This window comes from Emydura macquarii, unplaced genomic scaffold (assembly GCF_026122565.2).
Source record: "Emydura macquarii macquarii isolate MOO-44397 ecotype Brisbane River unplaced genomic scaffold, CSIRO-AGI_Emac_v2 contig_1170, whole genome shotgun sequence".
NCBI classification, from domain to species: domain Eukaryota; kingdom Metazoa; phylum Chordata; order Testudines; family Chelidae; genus Emydura; species Emydura macquarii.
Genome location: NW_027131307.1, coordinates 1,767,977 through 1,788,449, shown reverse-complemented (window position 1 = coordinate 1,788,449; position 20,473 = coordinate 1,767,977). Strand labels below are relative to the sequence as shown.

At 49.2% G+C, this 20,473-nt stretch overlaps 1 protein-coding gene across 1 annotated transcript in view; it reads left to right on the top strand.

Moving 5' to 3' along the window:
- Positions 1-20,473, top strand: part of LOC137152325 (arf-GAP with SH3 domain, ANK repeat and PH domain-containing protein 2-like) — a 91,835-nt gene that overhangs the window by 14,651 nt on the left and 56,711 nt on the right. The window contains exons 2-4 of the mRNA XM_067546881.1: positions 4,679-4,751; positions 6,218-6,363; positions 16,575-16,649. Coding sequence (XP_067402982.1) covers positions 4,679-4,751; positions 6,218-6,363; positions 16,575-16,649 — 294 coding nt within the window. The remainder of the gene's footprint in view (positions 1-4,678; positions 4,752-6,217; positions 6,364-16,574; positions 16,650-20,473) is intronic.

The following is a 20,473-nucleotide window of genomic DNA, read 5'->3' as shown; positions in this document are numbered from 1 at the left end:
CAGATTCATTGGGAAATCTCTCTCCACTGCCCATCTTGGCCACAGGCATTCACCAGCCTAGTCAATTTGCTTAAAGGATCCCGATGAATGAAAATAAAGAGGGGGTTTTGCCCTTTCCCTTCCTCTCTGATGTGTAAAAGTAACCTTGAATTCACCATCTCTCTTAAATATTTTTCTGGCCCCCATGGATGTAATATTTGAGCACCTCACAGTCTTTTGGGATTAGAAAACATGCCTTATAATGATAGCCTCCAGGAGTTCAATCTAGTCAGTTTAACTAAGAGAAGGTTAAGGAGTGACTTGATTATAGTCTGTGAATATCTACATGAGGAACAAATATTTAATAATGGGATCTTCAGTCTAGCAGAGAAAGGTCTAACGCAATCTAGTGGCTGGATGTTGAAGCTAGACATATTCAGACTTGAAATAAGGTGTAAATTTGTTAGTGAGAGTAATTAACCACTGGAACCACTTACTAAGAGTCATGGTGCATTCTCCATCACTGGCAATCTTTAAACACTGACTGGATGGTTTTATATAAGAGCTGCTGTACTTCAACCCCAACCATAAGATTTAAACCAGGAGTAATTCAGGGGACTGTGATGCCATGCGCATGCACTATGCAGGAGGTCAGATTCAACGACAGTGCTCTATCCCCAGTGCACCATCGGGATGCTGAGGCACAGAAAGATTAGGTGACTTGTCCAAGGTCACACAGGAAGTCTGAGGTGGAACAGGGCAGCTTAATGCTGCCCTGCAAGTAGTCATGCAATTATCATCAAGGACTTTCAGGTTTGTGGTCCTAGTTTAGATTAAACTGATTTAAAGAAACAATCACTGTTCACTTTTTCCTCTTGTGGTATATCCTGACCCTCATGTCTGGAGCGAGGTCTGCAGGGCTCATGGGAGCCATCAGCCTCCCGACCCTCCACTGGCAGCCTGCTCGCTAACATTTACCTAGGAGGGGAAGACCCAGGAAGCACAGTCCCAGTGTCAGGCTCCAAACCTTAGATCGAATTGGCAGAGTCCCATGGTGGCTGATTAGCCCCAGTCCTACTGAAGCTAGCAGCAGGAACAGGGAGCTGTCTGAACAACTGGGCTCCCTGCTCTGGACTGTGCCTTGTGTTCCCTGCTTCTCTAGCTTGATTACTGGCATCTGATCCTGCTTGACTTCTGGCATCTGACTTGTGGTTTCTGACTCCAGTTTGGCTTTGACCCTGCCTGATTCTGGTTCCTGACTCATGGTTTGAATCTCCAGTTTGTCTCCTGCTTCTGGCTCTGCTTCTGGCTCTGTCTACTAGATCTGGCCGTAAAATAGCACTGTTAGACTCTGAGGGTGCCTATTCTTAATCTGCCTTTCTTACCTTAACAGATTGAGATTTCTTTGGTGTGTTACCTGAACTCTGAATTGCTGAAGTTTGCAATGCTTGCTTTAGGGATAATTACACTTTCTTCAGTCAACTAGGGAAAGTTTCCAGTTCACAGACCTGGTTCTCATGTGGGAATTCAATCACCCTGACATCTGCTGGAAGAGCAATACAGCAGAGCACAGACAATCCAGGAAGTTTTTGGAGAGTCTTGCGGACAACTTCCTAGTGCAAGTGCTGAAGCAACCAACTAGGGGCCATTCTCCTCTTGACCTGCTGCTCACAAACAGGGAAGATTTGATAGGGGAAGTAGAAGTGGGTGGCAACCTAGGCAGCAGTGACCATGAGATGTTTGAGTTCAGGATCCTGACAAAAGGAAGAAAGGAGAACAGCAGGATACGGACCATGGACTTTAGAAAAGCAGACTTTGACTCCCTCAGGGAGCTGATGGGCAGGATCCCCTGAGAGGCTAATATGAGGGGGAAAGGAATCCAAGAGAGCTGGCTGTATTTTAAAGAAACCTTATTGAGGGCACAGGAACAAACCATCCCGATGTGCAGAAAGAATAGCAAATATGGTAGGCGCCCAGCTTGGCTTAACAAAGAAGTCTTTGGCGAGTTTAAACACAAAAAAGAAGTTTACAAGAAGTAGAAGCTTGGTCAGATGACTAGGGAGGATTATAAAAATACTGCTTAAACGTGCAGGAATGAAATCAGGAAGGCCAAAGCGCAATTGGAGTTGCAGCTAGCAAGGGACGTGAAGGGGAACAGGAAGGGTTTCCACAGGTATGTTACCCAACAAGAGGAAGATTAGGGAAAGTGTGAGCCCCTTACAGAATGGGGGAGGAAACCTAGTGACAGAGAATGTGGAGAAAGCTGAGGTACTTAGTGCCTTTTTTGCATCTGTCTTCACAGACAAGATCAACTCCCAGACTACAGCACTGGGCAGCACAGAATGGGGAGGAGGTGAACAGCCCTCAGTGCTGAAGGAACAGGTTCAGGACTATTTAGAAAGATTGGACATACACAAGTCCATGGGGCAAGATGCAATGAATCCAAGGGTGCTGAGGGAGTTGGATGATGTGATTTCAGAGCCATTGGCTATTATCTTTGAAAGCTCGTGGCAATTGGGGGAGGTTCCTGATGATTGGAAAAAGGCAAATATAGTGCCCATCTTCAAGAAAGGGAGGAAAGAGGATCCAGGGAACTACAGACAGGTCAGCCTCACCTCAATCCCTGGAAAAATCATGGAGCAGGTCCTCAAGGAATCCATTTTAAGGCACTTGGAAGAGAGGAAGGTGATCAGGAACAGTCAACATGGATTCACCAAGAGAAAGTCATTCCTGACCAACCTGATTGCCTTCTATGAAGAGGTGACTGGCTCTGTGGATGTGGGGAAAGCGATGGATGTGATATATCTTGACTTTAGCAAACCTTTTGATACTGTCTCTCACAGTATTCTTGTCAACAAGTTAAAGAAGTATGGGCTGGATGAATGGACTATAAAATGGATAAAGAACTGGCTAGATCATTGGGCTCAATGGGTAGTGATCAATGGCTCCATGTCTAACTGGCAGCCAGTAACAAGTGGAGTGCCCCAGGGGTCGGTCCTGGGGCTGGTTTTTTCAACATCTTCATTAATGCTCTGGAGGATGGGGTAGATTGTACCCTCAGCAAGTTTGCCGATGACACTAAACTAGGGGGAATGGTATATATGCTGGAAGGTAGGGATAGGATACAGAGTGACCTAGACATATTGGAGGATTGGGCCAAAAGAAATCTGATGAGGTTCAACAAGGACAAGTACAGAATCCTGCACTTAGGATGGAAGACTCCCATGCATTGCTACAGACTGGGGACCGACGGGATAGGCAGCAGTTCTGCAGAAAAGGACCTGGGGGTTACAGTGGATAAGAAGTTGGATATGAGTCAGCAGTGTGCCCTGGTTGCCAAGAAGGCTAATAGGATATCAGGCTGCATTAGTAGAAGCATTGCCAGCAGATTGCGGGAAGTGATTATTTCCCTCTTTTCGGCATTGGTGAGGCCGCATTTGGAGTATTGTGTCCAGTTTTGGGCCCCCCACTACAGAAAGGATGTGGACAAGTTGGAGGGAGTCCAGCAGAGAGCAACAAAAATGATTAGGGGGCTGGAGCACAAGACGTATGAGGAGAGGCTGAGGGAACTAGGCTTGTTTAGTTTGCAAAAGAGAAGAATGTGGGAGGATTTGATAACAGCCTTTAACTACCTGAAACGGGGGTTCCTGGAAGGATGGAGCTACGCTGTTCTCAATGGTAGTAGATGACGGAACTAGGAGCAATGGTCTTAAGTTGCAGTGGGGGAGGTCTAGGTTGGATATTAGGGAAAAAAATTTCACTAGGAGGGTGATAAAGCACTGGAATGGGTTACATAGGGAGGTGGTGAAATCTCCATCTTTAGAGGTTTTTAAGCTATGGCTTGACAAAGCCCTTGCTGGGATGATTTAGCTGAGGTTAGTCCTGCTTTGGGCAGGGAGTTGGACTAGATGACATCCTCAGGTCCCTTCCAACTCTAATATTCTGTGATTCTATGATTCATTCATGGTTTTGTTGCACATTGCTCAGGCAATGGTTATCTTGGCATTGGAGTGCAGGACTTTGCTTCCTTAATAATGCACTTGGATCTTGGGCTGAGATGGACAAAAGTGCCTGCAGGAATTAGGTGTCTAACTCCTCCTGCAGTGAGCTTTGGGCACCAAGGGCTAGATCCATAAAGGGACATAGGCACTAAGTCCAACACTTAGGTGCTACTGAGATCCTCCAAACGCCTCACTCAGCTGCCACCTAAATTCCTAGGCCCCTAAGTTTCAGCTGCTGTGCATGTGGAAACTGCCAAGTCCTGATGCTGGTGTGCCATGGGCATGCCTAAACCCTCATAAAAGACAGCTGTGGGTTAGCAGGTGTATGGAGTGGGCTAGCTGGCATGGCTGTGTCCCAGAATACCCAATGGTTATGGCTAAGTTCCTGTGCGGGTCTAGCCCTGACTCAACTGCAGTGTTTGGTGTGTAAAAGGGGAAAGAGTAGGGTGTGAGCAACAAGTGGACTGTGGGTTATTAGGGCTCCGAGCAGCTTCCCTAATCCGAGCAGGAGGGCTACAATGAGTAGAGGCCAGACAGGCAGTGTATGCTGGCTTGGCCTTGGCTGGCTGAACTGGTGCCCATGGGCTGTATAAAAAAACCCAGCTCCTGGCTGAGCAGCCCATTGGTGACGGTATCTAGTCTCGGGTTCATGGGGCTTGGCAGGGAGAAACCCACAAAACCTCTTTTGTTGTTCCTAGGCCTTGGATTCTGATCGAGCTGTATTACAAAAAATGAGGAAAGCTGCCAAAGCAGAGCACGCCTCTGGGCAAGGTCAGAGCAGACCAGAGCAGGGTTGTGGGGGGAATCTCTGTGGGGCTGGAGAATGGTGGGGGGAGCTGGGGTTTTGGAGACATGCAGCCACATTTGTGCCTGTGTCTGGGTGTGTTGGAACCCCTCCCATTGCAGAGGCTGTAGGGGTGGCCCCCAGTCCTGCTGTGTGCTCAGTGCTCCTCACTGCCATCTGCAATCCAGCCTGAGGCCTTCCTCCCAGCTTTGCAAAGGACATCAGGACTGGTCTCAGCTCCCTTTCTGCCCCCAGAAACCCTGCAGTGAGAGCTGGGCATGAGTGGGAAATGGGTCAGGCCAGGTCAGGCAGCATGCACCCCACATCAGCCATGGCCCACAGCAGTGCCTCTGCTTGGCGAGCAGCTGAGTGGCAGACAGCCCCTAGCAACAAGGATGGCAGCTCATAACTAGTAGCCATGGCAACACCAAGCCCTGTTGTGCCACCGCACATCCCCAGTGTGCCACTAACTGCCTCCACAGCTCCCAGCCCAGACATGACTGGGTCACTAGTGCTCACTGGAGCCAACAGAGCATGGTGCTCACTCACCAGCCTGGTGAGCACGGAGCTGCCAGGGAGCAAGTGCTATGCAGAAAGGAATAGCTGTTCCCCTGCCCATCCCCAGCCAGGCTCCCGCACTCCACTACCAGCTCTGCGCGGGAGCCTTGTCCTCCTCCTGGGCCGGCCCAGCACTGAGCAGAGCACTGGCCAGGGAATGTGCAGCTGCCCCAGGAGCAGGTAGTGCTGCTGCTGAGGGGCACAGCCAGGGCTCGGGTGTGGGGAGGACCTTACCAGGGGCCGTTTCTCACGGGCACCTCCTGGGGGCCCTTTCTGACTCCTGTAATACCTGCCTCACAGTGCCTCTGTACCCAGTGCGGGAGCCCACCACCTCCAACCATCCTGATGCAAGGTCCTCCCATATAGCGGGGCAGGGGCCACAAGGGGCACAGACACACCATCACTCCCTGTTCTGCCCCACTCACCCGCCCCATCCCTCAGCCCTGCCTTGCCCCTGCCTCCATTCACTCGCACCATCCCCCAGCCCTGCCCCTCACCCACCCCAGCCCTGCTTTGTCTCTCCCCCACCCACTTTGCCTCACTTACCTGCCCTTTCCCCACCCTACCATGCCCTTCCCCCACCCATGCTCTGTCCCACTCACCTACTCCACCCCCCAACACTGCCACTGGTTTGCCCCACTCACCTGTCCCATACCCCCATTGCTGCTAAGCCCTGCCCCTCTCCCATCACCCCCAGTCCCTGCCTTCCCTCTGCACTCACCCATCCATCCCTCCAGACCCAGTCTCCTCTCCTTTCCTTGACTCCCCCTCCCAGCCCTGTCTACTCTGCCCAACACTCCCAGCTCTCTTGATGTGGATGAGGGGCAGCCTATGGAAGTTTCCCTCTCTGTCCCCCTTAGCCATGTTGAGTGGGGCTTGGTGTTTGTGTGCCTAGATCTCGCTAGCCACATCGAAGCTCGTAGTGCAGCCCAGGAGAGATTCTCTGCAAACTACCAGAGTGATGGTGACGAGTTGCTGGCCGGTGCCTTTACCTCCTTTGCCAAGTTCTCACAGGAGCTGCTGGCCCCAGTCAAGAGTCTGGTAAGAACTGCTGCCCCTGTACCCCAGACCTGAGTGCTCTGCCAGCCCCAGGGGCTGCCAAAGGCCACAGAGGGCCCCGTTGATTTCCTTACCCAGAAATGAAGCCACTGTCATATGGAAAAAATAGCATGTGATGGTGTAATTCTGGACTGGGCTATTGTAATGTTGCCTGCAGTGTTCAGAATATGAGTCCCACCCTCAAGGCAGGCTGCCAGGAAGCAGGTCCCAAATGCCACATTGGTGGCAAGTTCTATACATTGGCCTTGTCTACACTACCAATGCTGAGAGGGCTAGGGAGCAAGCCCAGATCAAGCTGTCTGTGTGAATTGTAGGCAGGCAATGGTGACTTTTACAGTGTGAAAACCAAATCTGAACAGATTTCCACATGGTCCCAAAAGGCACCTCCCTGGGCCCAGGCCCACCCTCTTGCCAAATTCCAAAGTCCTAGTGCAAACCATGGGGGCGTAAGAGCTCTTCAACACCATTGAAAGAACTTTTTATAATGGAAAATGTTAGGCAACTGAACCACAAGCGTCATTACCTATCCTTGCAATAGTAGTTCCACAGTAAACTATTCTTGTATTGGAGTGGATGGTTACACTGAGGCATCTGTTACACAAATACAGCCAGTCATATTACCGTTTATTATTTAAATAGTACTTTTGATCCACACTCAGGGACCAAATTCCACACTAACAACCCAGCAATTCCTTGGCAACATTAATTTATGCTGTGGCCAAGAAACGCCCATCCTGCCTGCAGACAAGCACATTGCTCAGGCCTGGAAAATATTCGCTGATGTCAAATCAGCTGGTGATCATTTTGGACTCTGTGCCCTGGTCTATGGTACAGACTTTTGTTGGTATAACTATGTCACACAGGGTTGTGGAAAATCCATACTCCTGAGCAACGTAGTTATACCGACCTAACTCCTGGTGTAGATATAACTACCGTCTCTCAGGGAAATGCGGTACCTATGGTGCTGGGAGAAGCTCTGAGTCTCTTCAAGGAAGGACTTTTAGCTCTGCTGTCCAGTGGCCCAGCTCCATTCATTGGGCCTTGGCTCCTGTACAATTCTCCAGACAGCCCAGCTGCCCAGCCTATACCTCTAGCTTCCCTTATCCCCTCCTGAAGGCAGGAATCCTGCTCTGGCTCCCCAGTCCCTGCTGCCTGTCTCCATGGAGCAGTGCAGAGAGCATACACTGATGTTCAGTTAAATCCTCCTTGTGTGGGGAGCTGAAGAGAAAGCAGCAGCTACAGGCAGATCCCAGCAGGGGAGGGAGACAAAACTAAATGTCAGGCATTTGGCTGCAGCAAAATGGTGAATTCCATGGCCAGATTACATGGTCACAGAATCAGAGCCTCCAGAGCCCTGACTGAATGGGGCAGTACTATATTTCAGAATTTCTGTTTCAGGCTGTCTGCAGACTCAGGCATGCCATACTACATCAGTCACACCCAGTTGACATTTGCAAGATTAACTCTGCGTTTATTTAAAAAAAGTGAAAACACAGGTTTTAAAGGCCAGCTTTGCACAAGTGGTGAGTTCTGCCACAAATTCCACGACCATGGAATTGTGCAGTACAGGGGCCCCAACCACACCCAACACCTACAGAGAAAGGTAAGGTCTGAGCCTCCAGTACTGGGAGTAAATGGCAATCCAAGCAGTAAGTAAGGTCCTGGCTCCACTGCTTTCTGGACAAAGGTTTTGGACATTTTGTCCCTTATGGGAAGGGAGGACTGTAAAGCTTATGATAACTGAAAACAAGCTTTATTGTCAAAGTTTAAACATTAGGGGCTATTCAGAAGAAAGAGGATATGACCCATGTTGAGGCATCAGCTCAGTGGGGAAATGGTTGGAGGGCTAGCAAGGTCTACGAGGCCTGTGAGTTAATGAGGATAGAACAGCTGTTCTCAAGTATGGGGGAGGCGCAGGAATGTGTAAAAGGAGGTGTGAGCTGGGGGGGGGGGGGGGCGGGTTTGTTTTCACTTTTTAATAGCTACGTCTCTCAGCCCAGACTCCTGCTGCCCAAGCCACAGCCTGCCCCGTTGTGACAGTGAGAGCCCAGGCTGACAGCGGCAGCTGTAGCCACAGTGGGTGCTGCAGGGCTCTTCACTACCCTAATCACACACATGGCTCTCTTAGCAACTGTGACAGCTCAGATGTCTGCAGCATGGTTTTCCCCATGAACTTAAAAACATCAGCAGCACAGTTACGTGACAAACAGTTTATCTGAGAAGTGGATCGTTCTGTGACAAAGGGACACAAGCACACAACACAAGCTGGAGTGAGGGCAGTAGCAGAAGTTCCAGCAAAACACAGAAGTCAAAAATATGATGAAGCTTATTTCAAACTGGGCTTTACATGGAGCGAGTCCAGCGATGCACCAAGGCCTGTGTTGTATGCGGCAAAGTACTGGTAAACAACAGCATGCGGCCCTGCAACCTATGCCGGCATCTCGAAACCAGACACTCTACCTTAGTACCTAAACTCATAGAGCTTTTTCAGAGGAAGCTCAATGACTTAATAGAACAAAAGAAGTTGTTGAAGAGTACAGCACTGTTAACATGAAGGCTACTGAGGCGTCTTACTATGTGGCTTTGCACATTGCCAAAGCCGGTAAGCTGCACAACATAGGTGAGAAATTACTGCCAGAATACATGCGCGGTGATGACAGCAGAGAAAGCAGCATCACAGCTAGACGTGATCCCCCTTTCCAATGACAGTTTCACACTGTATTGTGGCAATGGCCTCTGATGTAAAAGAGCAGCTCCTAGAAAGTATTCATGAGAGCCCATATTATTCAATTCAGAGAGATGAGTCTACCGCTATCTCAAATGCTGCACAGCTACTCATTCAAAATATTCCTTTTGCTACAGCAACAGAATTAAAAGAGGAAGTTCTGTTTTGCCATCTACTTCCAACACAAGCAACTGGCAAAGAGATCTTTAAACTATTAAATAATTTTGTTCAAGACATAGGCCTTGACTGGGGATGTTGTTTTGGAATTTGCAGTGATGGAGCACAGTCTAGGACAAGATGGCATAGCGGAGTAGTGAGAAGGGCACAACAAGTGGCCTCTATAGCACCTGCAATCATTGAATGATCCACAGACAGGCTGTGGCTGGTAACAAAATGCCAGAGAAGCTCAGCAATGCACTTTCAGTTGCAGTAAAAATTACAAACTTTATAACGTCGCACCTGATTAATTCAAGGGCTTTCGCCATTTTATGTGAAGAGATGGGGGCAAACATCATACAGTTGTTATTACATGCAGAAGTTCATTGGCAGTACAGGGGCAAGGTGCTGCCAAGACTATGTGAATTGCATGAGGAAGTTTGTATTTTCTTGCTGATAACTCTCCACTTGTACAGCATTTCGGTGACACTCGTTGGATATCCTTGTTGTCACATCTGGCTGACATATTCATGCAACTGAATTCTCTGAATGTGTCACTTCAGGGACAAGATGCAAATGTTTTCATTGCTAATGATCAGATAACAGCATTCATTAACAGTGTGAACCATGGTCTTCATGTGTGCAGCAAGGATCTTTTTCCTTGTTTTCAACACTAGAGGATGCTGTCCAACAGTGTGGTGATCTACCTATGCAAGTCAGGCTTCTCAGCATTAACCGCAATCAAAACGAAGTATCCCACCCCAACTTTCTGTTGAAGATGACTTACGTCTCTTCCTTTTTATACTGCAACCCTGAATTCCAATATTTTGTACAGTGAGGAAACAAACACACCCCTCCCACTGATAAGATAGGACTGATGGATATTATATTGAATTAATATATTATTAAGGGTGTCACGTTTCCTAAAATGTTTGTGAATTTTTATTTTAGCTGCTTCCATTTGTACTGTTGTTAAACTCATACTAATCTATAATTGATCAAATCTATACTTTTTTATTCATTTTTTGCAACATATAGGATTTTCAGATTGTTATACTGTTTATCGTTAGAAAAGGGATAGATAATAAGACAGAAAATATCATATTGCCTCTTTATAAATCCATGGTATGCCCACATCTTGAATACTGCATGCAGATCTGGTCACCCCATCTCAAAAAAGATGTATTGGTCCTGAAATTGGAAAAAGTACAGAAAAGGGCAACAAAAATGGTTAGGGATATGGAAAAACTTCCATATAAGGAGAGATTAATAAAACTGAGATTTTTCAGCTTGGAAAAAAGATGACTAAGGAGGGATATGATAAAGGTCTATAAAATCATGATTGGTGTGGAGAAAGTAAATAAGGAAGGGTTATTTACACCTCATAATACAAGAACTAGGGGTCACCAAACGAAATTAATAGGCAGCAGATTTAAAACAAACAAAAGGAAATATTTCTTCACACAATGGATAGTCAACCTGTGGAACTCCTTGCCAGAGGATGTTGTTAAGGCCAAAACTATAACATGGTTCAAAAAAGAACTAGATAAGTTCATGGAGGATAGGTCCATTAGTGGCTATTAGCAGGATGGCAGCAATTGTTGTTTTCCAGAAGCTGGGAATGAGCGATGGGATGGATCACTTGATGATGACCTGTTCTGTTCATTCCCTCTGAAGCACCTGGCATTGGCCACTGTGGGAAGACAGAATGCGGGGCTAGATGGACCATTGGTCTGACCCAGTATGGCCATTCTTATATTCTTATGTTTTAGTAAACCATGGGGAGGCACAGTCATTTTTCATAGCTGAGGGAGGCTCATTTGACAATATTTGAGAACCCCCTGGTCTATAAACTCTTCCACTCCCACCTGAAATCAATAGACAAAAATCCTGGAGACGTTATGATAGCTGGAAAGCTGACAGACCAGTATGTGGATAGTTATTCTGGGCTTGAGCGAAAATTGAACAGAGATGGAATAGGATCAGAGGACAGGGCCCAAGCCGAGATCCAAACCCAAGGGGAGAGAAACCACCTCCCAGAAGCCCTGGGATAAGCGTGGAAAAACAGTGCGCTAAATAGGGCCAGTAGGTCACTTTGCCTGAGAATGACCATGATGCCCACTGAGTCCCAGCTGCTCCCCCAACCTTCCCAAGTTATCTGTGTGAGAGAACTTCTGGCGGGACGGGGCACAACCAATTTGCCAATGGCATGTAATGTTCCTGCTGAGCCATTCACACTCCAAACCACCGCCCACAGGTCATGCTGCACCCATCTGGGTGTGGAAGGTGCTGGTTAATGGGGAGCATTTTACTGGATGGAAAGAGACTGGGACTGCTAAAACAATAATTAAATCACATGTAGTGAAACCCCATCAAATGCTTCCAGGGTGTGAAATGTGGGGGAGGTTAACTGGTGTGAATTTCCTCGCTCTACCTACAGCACAGATTTCTGGAAGAGTCAGAGTGCTGGGGGGAGGTGTACTGTCACATATGCTTCTGGGAAATGATATTACAGCCTTAAAAGCAGAAGGGTAAATGAGTCTCCGCAGTTAGCCTCACACTGGCAGGTGGGTGAGAGTGAAAATACAAATAGAATTGCTGGGCGGGGCAGGGCTGTGGCTCACCTTCCTCTGCTATCCAACCCCAGTGGATGCAGAGAGGAGGAGATCCCTGCTTTCCCAGAGAAGGGAGCCGACTTCCTGACTTAAAGGGAAATCCGCTGGGCTCTAAAGCCCAGATCAAGGTATCAAGCTCTGTGCTAGCCCTTCAGAGAGGCATTGGGGCGGTACAGAGCATGATGCTGGCAGTTTCTCTCTCTGCAGCACAGTGCCAAAGCTAGGACACCCCCAACCAGGTGGGGGTTGGGGAAGTGTCAGACAGCGGTTTGGGACCTGGAAAGGTCTTGAACCATGTTTGCGGGGGAATTCTGCCCACCTTGACTGCATAGGGGAAGGGGGAAATGCCACCCCAATGTTATCTGCACAAGGGAAATGTAAGGCAACACTGCCATCTTGGGAATGAACCTGTCCAGGCAAGAAGACAGGGGGTTCTCCTGCCTAGAGCGCAGTCAGCACCCTCGCTTGCCCCACATGTGTAGAAGGGAGCGGTGACAGACTGATGATATCCTGCCAAACCTTATGAAATTAAGATCAGCTTGTATGGAACTGGGGTTAACACCTTTGGGCACAGTGTATGAAAAATGTACTTGTGGCTGTATTGTTGTGGCATTGTGGCATCTGCTCTAGCAGGGGGCGGATACTAATGGACCACCTCTGTTCCCAGCTCTTTGAAGTCACCCATGAGGAGAGAGCTGCACATGCTGGATTCCCCAGAGGCTAACAGGCAAAGAAAAGACTCTGGCATAAATGTCTGGAGTTTAACCTGCCCCAGGGCCTTCTTCCTGCTCTAGGAAAAAGGGACAGGAGCCCTGCTCCCCGGAAGGCCCAATACTTAAGGAACGATTGGAAGGATATGGCCTATGGAGGCCTCATACGACTGGGTGCTTGTGCAAGAGGAGAATGGCCCCATTATTGTGGGAAACTTTCCTGGCTTGCACACTACACTGGTGGAGTTGGCTAGCAAATGGATCTGAGTCCTCGCTCCCACTCCCTTTCCCCAGAGGCCTACCTGACCTCGACAGTTCCCCTCTCAGTCTCCTGTATGACAGGGTCTTCATAACCCTGACAAGGCTGGGCCCAGGATTCCTGGTGACTCAATCCCTAATCTTGTTGTGGTCCCTTAGGGCAGGGGCTAGGGTGTCCCCACTCTGGGGTGCTCTCTCTACACTGGGTGCTTCCCTGACCCACTGATCATTGCATACAGTTCAACACAACACAATTTATTAACAGTAACTAATAAAAAACTAAGGAAAAATGGGAAAGTTTAAAAGAAATAAGTAACCCAAACCCATGGGCCCAGGGACCCCACACAGCGTCTCTGGGGTGTCAGGACGCTCACAGCCTGCTCCTCACAGGCCCCTGCCTCTGCTGGCTGCACTACAAGGATGCAGAGAGCTGGACACAGGCACTGGCAGTGGCCACACGCCCCCAGGCTCTAGGGGGCAGAGCCCTTCTCCCCAGCGTCCCCCCGTCAGGGTCACGACCCCCTCCCAGTCCAGCCTGCGTGGCCTCTGGGCTGGGGGCATCTCCCTGCGCCGGGCCTTGCCCTGGGCCCCCCTCACTCCTCCTCCCTGCTTCAGCGCAGCTGCTGCTCTCTGCTCCCTCCCACCACAGCTCCCTGGACTGCTGCTATGGATCTGCTCCCCTGGGTCTCTCTGGCTCTGGTGCCAGGGCTCTGGGTGCAGCTTTCTCCTTAGCTCAGCCCCTCTGCATAGGCAGCTCCAGCTCACAGGTAGGACAGGAGCTCCTAGCCACCTGACTCTCTCATTGGCCTTCCAGCCTGTCAATCAGGCTGACCTGGAGTGTTAGCCTCTCTCCACTGGCCCTGGCAACTGTCAGTCTCAGGCCCTGATTTCTCATTGACCCTTCCCCCTGTCCTTTGGTCCTGGGAGGTGGCCCCAAAACCCTACAGAGTGCCAGCAAGGGGCCAGCCATCTCCTTCCATTTACTCTAAGTTGCAGGTCTGGTGACCTTGTAGCCCCAAGGATGCTCCTGGGGGCTATGAAAAGACTACACTTGCCCAAGCCCATGCGGGAGTTGGGCTAACTCTGGTGAGCTTGTCAGCATGCGGGTAGGTTCTTTGGCTTTTTTTACTGTTTGCTCTGTAATGCTTTGTACTGTCAGAATAAAATTGGCCCAGTTCAGGAGAGCGCTGCAGTCACTGGTGTCTACAGCAATAGCACTGTTCTCTGTCTGTGAAGAGAAAGCAAGCAGGTGTCCTAGGTAGCCTGTCTATGCTAGGAAAGGCAATGGCTAGGGAGCTGGAGGTCCAGAGTGGCTGCTCGTACTGACCCATCGAGGGGAATCTAGCTGCAACTCTGCTTACCTCTGACAGGCTCTTCTCCCAGGATTTGATTTTTGCAAATCCACTGGAGAAGTTGAAGCCAGTGTCCTTTCTCCCAAGTGTTTACACATTGTGAATCAAGCCCTCCAACAGTTATGAGATTGAAAAACATAGTTCTTTTTCTATGCCTTCTGCTTTTGAGCCTGTAGGCTGCACTCAGGTCATGTTTCCAAGCTTTTCTCCACAACAAGAAGGACTAGAGACTTCCTTTTTTAATGGAAGCTGATAGTCTCACCTATTCACATGACTCCAGGAGCTGGTGCTTTAAAAACATTAAAGATTGGAAGATACATAATAACCTTCTGAGAGCTGCAGCACTGCATGTGTAATAGTTTGTATGGGGCTAAGCGCTTGGGGGTACATTAAAAAGGGGACCAGGGCATTGCAATGCCAACTCCTAGGCACCTAGTGGAGTCCTCAGCCCTGAGTTACGCACCCTAATCCCCATGCTGTGCCTGGGGGAGCTGGGTCCCTTATAAAGAGATGCTCAGGAGCTAGTGTGCTAAGCAAGGAACCACTTGGGCCACCCAATGGGAAATGCCAAGGAGTGTCAAAAGGAATTAGGCCTTTTCTCACAAAAAATTACAGAGGTGGTGCTGTGCGTGGATCGCTCACCTGAGATGGGGGTGCTCTGGGTTCAAATCCCTGCTCCATCTCAGGCGGATTTGAACCTGGCTCTCCTACCACAGGGCTATTGGGCATTAGGAGGAAGAATGCTCTGAGCATGTCTACTGGATTGGAACCTGCAGGCAGCTATGCAGAGAATGTCTAGGCATAAGTGAGGGTGCCGAGCTGCTCAGCACTGTCATTGGGACATAGGCAGTTTTGTGCATGATCGTTGGGAATTTAGGGAATATATGTGGCAGCTGAGCAGGATTTTTGTGAATGCCAGTGGTGCCTGCATGTTGGACATTGGTCCTTAAAGGGGCAGGTAGGCATCTATGTCCTCTTGTGAATGTAGCCCTTTGGGGCAGGGACTGGCTCTTATTATGTCTTTGTTCAGCACTGTTGAGGAAAAATCAAGCAGATTCTCTTTTGGGTCAAGTCAAGCAGAGCTTTATTTTGACAGATATACACAGACTCGTGGCCACGGGAAGGCCCTGGACAGCACAGGGTTACTGTGCTGCTATCAGGAGCCCCCCTTACCGGATGAATGCCTATGGCTTATATAGAATAACTTTTTACATTAGACCGCATAGTGAAATTTTCCTTACAAGGCAAGTCTGTTAGTTACTTCTTTATCTATGACCTAAATCTAACAATTACTGCTTATCAGTTACAAGAATATCTATGAGCGAGTGAGTATAAGACCAGACAGTGCGAGGAAAAAACAGATTACTTAAGCAGAAAATGGCAAAAACAGCTTACAGAGCAATTAGCAGTCTTCAATATATTTTTTTCTTATCCATAGTTATGCTAACTTGCATTTCTATCAGTTATTTCAGAGCAAGGCCTACCAGGCCTTGCTTTTGTGCTTCCACAGCACCTAGCACAATCAGGCTCTGATCGTAGTTGGGGCCTCCAGATCCTTCTGAAACACAAAGATATAGGTTAAGGTTGTCTAAATACACCATTTTAAAGGCTCTTGTTTAGTTGCTTATAACTTGGTCAACCTTTCCTCTTTCAGGCTGGAATTATCCAACTCTGGTTTCTGTTTGAGGGCTTTTTTCTCTTGAAATTATTAGCAGAATTGTTTTTTGAGAATTAAAAAAATGAAAAATAACCAACAGTTTTTGCCCTTATCCATCTCTTTCACCATCTGAGCCACTCTGGAAGCTCTGTGTTTGAAGAGGGACAGATGTGTATCTTCCAGAAGGCTGGTGAAAATCCCCTTGGATTAGGTTGAGGGAGAATAGTTTCCACACTGTCCTTTGACCATGCACACCTGCCTTTCCCTCACCATCTCCCAGCTACCCACACAAGTATGAAGACCCAGCAAAGGACTCTCAGCCCCTGTCCCACATGTTTGAAGGTGCGTGGTACAAGACAGGACTCATCCTGACACCTCCACACCCTGCCTGCACCAGGGGGGAGGTGGGGCCAAGGTTGCTGTGTTTGTCCTCCAGCCTCAGAACTAGGGCCAAAAGGAAAAGATGGCAATCAACAGAATCTGTAAGAAATGTGCTTGCCCAAGGAGTATGTGGGGGGGTAGTGGGGCAGGATGGGACAGGCAAGTGCCTGGAGAGCAGTGGGGGGCTGCAGCACCGGGGAGGAGGGTGTGGCAAGACCAGCTGACATTTCTGCCGTTGTCCAGGATGAGAGCAGTGACTGGGATCTGGGTCCTTCATGGCCCGGCTCTGTGCTTGGGACACTCAGTGCAGGCTACATGGTCTCTCTCCTTCCTTTCCAGTTGCAGAGCTTGTCTCACAACATTAACTTTTCCCTGGACTCGCTGGTGAAGAGAGACTTAAAGGAGCTGAAAGGGGTGAGTAGATGCCGAGCGGGCCTGTCAGGACAGCCCCTGGGAAAGGAGGCTGCGCTACTTCCCTGCCCCCACCCTAGGGTGACCAGATGGCAAGTGTGAAAAATCAGGACAGGAGATAGGGGGTGATAGGCACCCCTATAAGACAAAGCCCTGAATATCGGGACTGTCCCTATAAAATCGGGACTTCTGGTCACCCTTCCCACCTGCTGCTCCTGTTTCCCTAGCAGTGGGCAGGAGCACATGCTAAGAGCAGCTGGTCTCAGCCTGTGTTCCTGAGCCCTCCTTAAATTCCACCTCTGGCTCTGGCTCCGGCTCCAGGGCCCTCTCAAGCCTGTCCCAGCCCCTGAGGAGGACATAGGCATAGATGTGATTGACAGCAGAATAAAGTCCCATCCACCTCTTCACTCCTCCCCCTTCTCTGCTCAGTCTGCATCCAGCCCATTGGCTGAAGTGAGGGGTGTCCTGGGGGTTCCCAGGGAACCAGAGAACCTGCTTTTCCCCATATACTTCACAACTTCCTATTATATCACTGCATGGACACCCCAATGGCCTCCCGGCAAGCTTCCCCCGAGTTAGCATGCCATGACCTCAGTGGGGTCCCCCTGCAGTGAGTGAGAATCCCCCAGGGCCTTCCAGTGAGCCCTCACCCCCTCCTTTCCTCCGCCTGGGGGAGTGCATGTCCCCCAGGACCTCTCAGCAGGGTACCTCCAGGTGAGTGCATGTTCCTCATGGCTTCCCTACAAGCCCCTTTGAGTGAGTGCATAGCCCACATGGCATCTCAAGGAGCCCCTCCCCAGGTAAGTATGTGCCCCTAGGTCCTCCCAGCAACCCCCCGGTGAGTGCGTGGTGCCCGTGGCCTCTGAGCGGGGCCCCCCTGGGCGAGCGTGCACCTCCTGTGACCTCCCAGAGGGGTTTCCCCTGGGGTGAGTGCACTTCCCATAGCCTCCCAGCAAGCCCCTGCCCCCTCTCCATTCAAGTGCATGCCCTCCCTGGCCTCCCAATGGGTCCCCCCACCCCCTGGCAAATGTGCACTCTCTGTGACCTCTCAGTGGGGACACCCCCCCTTGGTGTGAGTGTGCACCCCCTCTGGCTTCCCAGCACCCCCTCCTCTGGTGTGTCCTATCCACCCCCCTCCCCCGGTCTCTAACATGCACTCACCCTGCTATCTCTGTGTGTGCACATGGCGGGTATGGGTGTGTGTCTACGTGTGTGCTGCTGGGTGTGCATGGCTCTCCTAGATTCCAAGACCAGAAGGGCCAATTGTAATCATCTAGTCTGACCTCCTGTATAACAGGCCAGAGAAACTCCCTGAATCAAAGCCTGTTTGAACTAGAGCTGATCCTTTAGAAAACCATCCAATTTTGGTTTAAAATTGCCAGTGCTGGAGAATCCACCATGACCCTTGGTACATCCGTGTATGCATGTATGTGTAAATGTGTGTATATGTGTATTGCTTGCATGTGTGCATCTCTGTATTTATGTCTGTGTTGGCATGTACCCATCTGTGTGCATATGTATGTGCATGTGGTTCTGTGCAGGTGTGTTAGTGTGTATGTGGACATATGTGCCTGCGTCTGATATGTATGTGTCTGCGAGTATGAATTGATCACTGGATCAATGGTAGTCGACTAGGGTAGTTAACTAGGGACCAGTGATTGTGACCCAACTACTTTCATTATAGGCTAACAAAGGACAGTCCTACCCCCTAGTATAGATACTTGGTGCTTCAAAACAGCCAGTTTCCCAAAGCTGAGGGAAATTGTGAGCAAAATGGATTGGGAGGAAAAATTTAGACAGAAAAATGTGAATGGAAATCGGGAGTTGTTCGAGAATAGTTTTTAGATGGCCAGAAAGCCACCATTCCACAATCAAAAAAGAGGACGATTTTGGCTAACCTCTATTTGTTAACAAATGGAGATAACCGATTTGACTTAGAAGTCATGAAGTGCAGAAAACTGAGAAGAGAAGCTAAGGACATCAAGGAAAAATCCATGTCTGGCAGAACTAAGGACAACAAGAAAGAGTTTTTTATGTATACCAGGAAAAAAAGAGCTCTTAATTGTATAGGCCCATTAGTAGATGGAGATGGTAAAACTGTTAATGATGCAGAAGAGATAGAAGTGTTCAATAAATATTTCTGTTCTGTATTTGGAAAGAAGCAGGATTGTGTGCTTGTGTCACATGAAAATGAAGAAGTCCTTCCGAGTCCATTAGTAACTGAGGAAGATGTTAACACCCAGCTGCTTCAGATAAACATTTTTAAATCAGCAAGCCCAGATACCTTGCTCCCAAAAGTCCTAGAAGACTTGGCTGAGGAGTTCTCTGGCTAATCGATGTTAATTTTTAATAAATCTTGTGTATAAACACCTTCTCTGACAAGACTGGGGCAGCGGCTGAACTTTGTTCAGGTTCCAGAATCTTTATACACCTCTGGGAATCCCAGTGGAAAGCCACACCAGCGACAGAGGTGAGGGATGTGATCAGCACATTCAGAGTAAAACACCTTGGGACAATAGGTTTGCTCTAGCTGGGAGAAGTTACTTCCTCCTCCTTGTCTGAAGGGAGGGGTATTGGGAGTAATGAAGCATTAGTGAAGGGCAGAGTAAAGGAAGCGGGTAACCCCCAACAGGAATCTTTAATGGGATTGGGGTGGGAGGAATGGGGAGTTGGGGGCCAAGATGCCATCTTGTGCAAGAGTAAGATGGGGGAAGCTGCTGCAGATGCAGGGTAGGCAGTGGGGTGAAAGAACATAGATGATCCCCCAAGGGAAGGGTGAGCTACTGTGGGACATTGCGGTTAGAATGTTTCATTGTTTTGGGTGATCTGTGCTTTTCATGGGTAAGGGCTTGTCTACACTGTTAAGTTAAGTCAACATGCAGCCACCTCAGTAATTAAAGCAGTGCTTCACGTCCACACTATGCTTCTGTTGGTGGTGCGCATCCTCCCCAGGAGAGCTTCATCGACAAAAGTGAAGCATTGTGGGGCACTGACAGCTGGAGTCCTGGCATCCCCCAGCTGACAGCCTCTGCTGTCAGCCAGGCCTGGGGCTCACAGCTGCCCCAAAGCTGACAGCCCTGTCAGGACAGGTGCCTCCAGCTATCAGCCCCACACCCAACTGACAGCCAACAGGTTATATATATTTAAGGCAGTGTCTACATGGACACTGTGACACCCTAACTAGATCGACCTAAGCACTATGCCTCTTGCAGAGGTGGAGTTAAGTCGATGTTGTGGACAACATTGATTGGTGCGAGCATTCATTTTAGTGTAGATGCTTACAGAGTTAGGTAGATGGAAGCTGCCTTACGTCGACCTAACGCTGTACTGTAGACCAGGCCTAAGTATCAAGAGCATAAGAGTTGGTAGACTGAACAAAGCGTGTGTGTGTGTCTGCCGTGAAAGAGTTGCCGTGTAAACCAGAAGCTTCATGTTGTTGGTGTGGGGTTCTGGGAGAGGGATGTCTGAGTAAAGGGGCATCTGAAGGGCCAGCGCTGCAACCAGAGGGGCTAGGCAGTCAGACAGCAGGTTCCATCAGTTTGGCGGGGGAGATAGGTCTGTGGCCTTAGAATGTGCCTAGGGACCTCGAGATTGGAGCCCAGCCACTGCCCCATTCAGGTTCCAGGAATTTAAAATCCCCTGGAAATCCACAGCACAGAGGCTTGGATTCCCCTCACAGCAATCCTAGTGGGCAGCCAGGGGGTGGGGGAGGTGGGGGGGCTAGCTAAGATCTGTGACACCTTCCTAGGGAGAAAATACCTAGTATTAAAGGGTTCTTTAACCTAGTGGAGAAAGTCAGAACAAGAACTCACAGCTAGAAGCTGAAG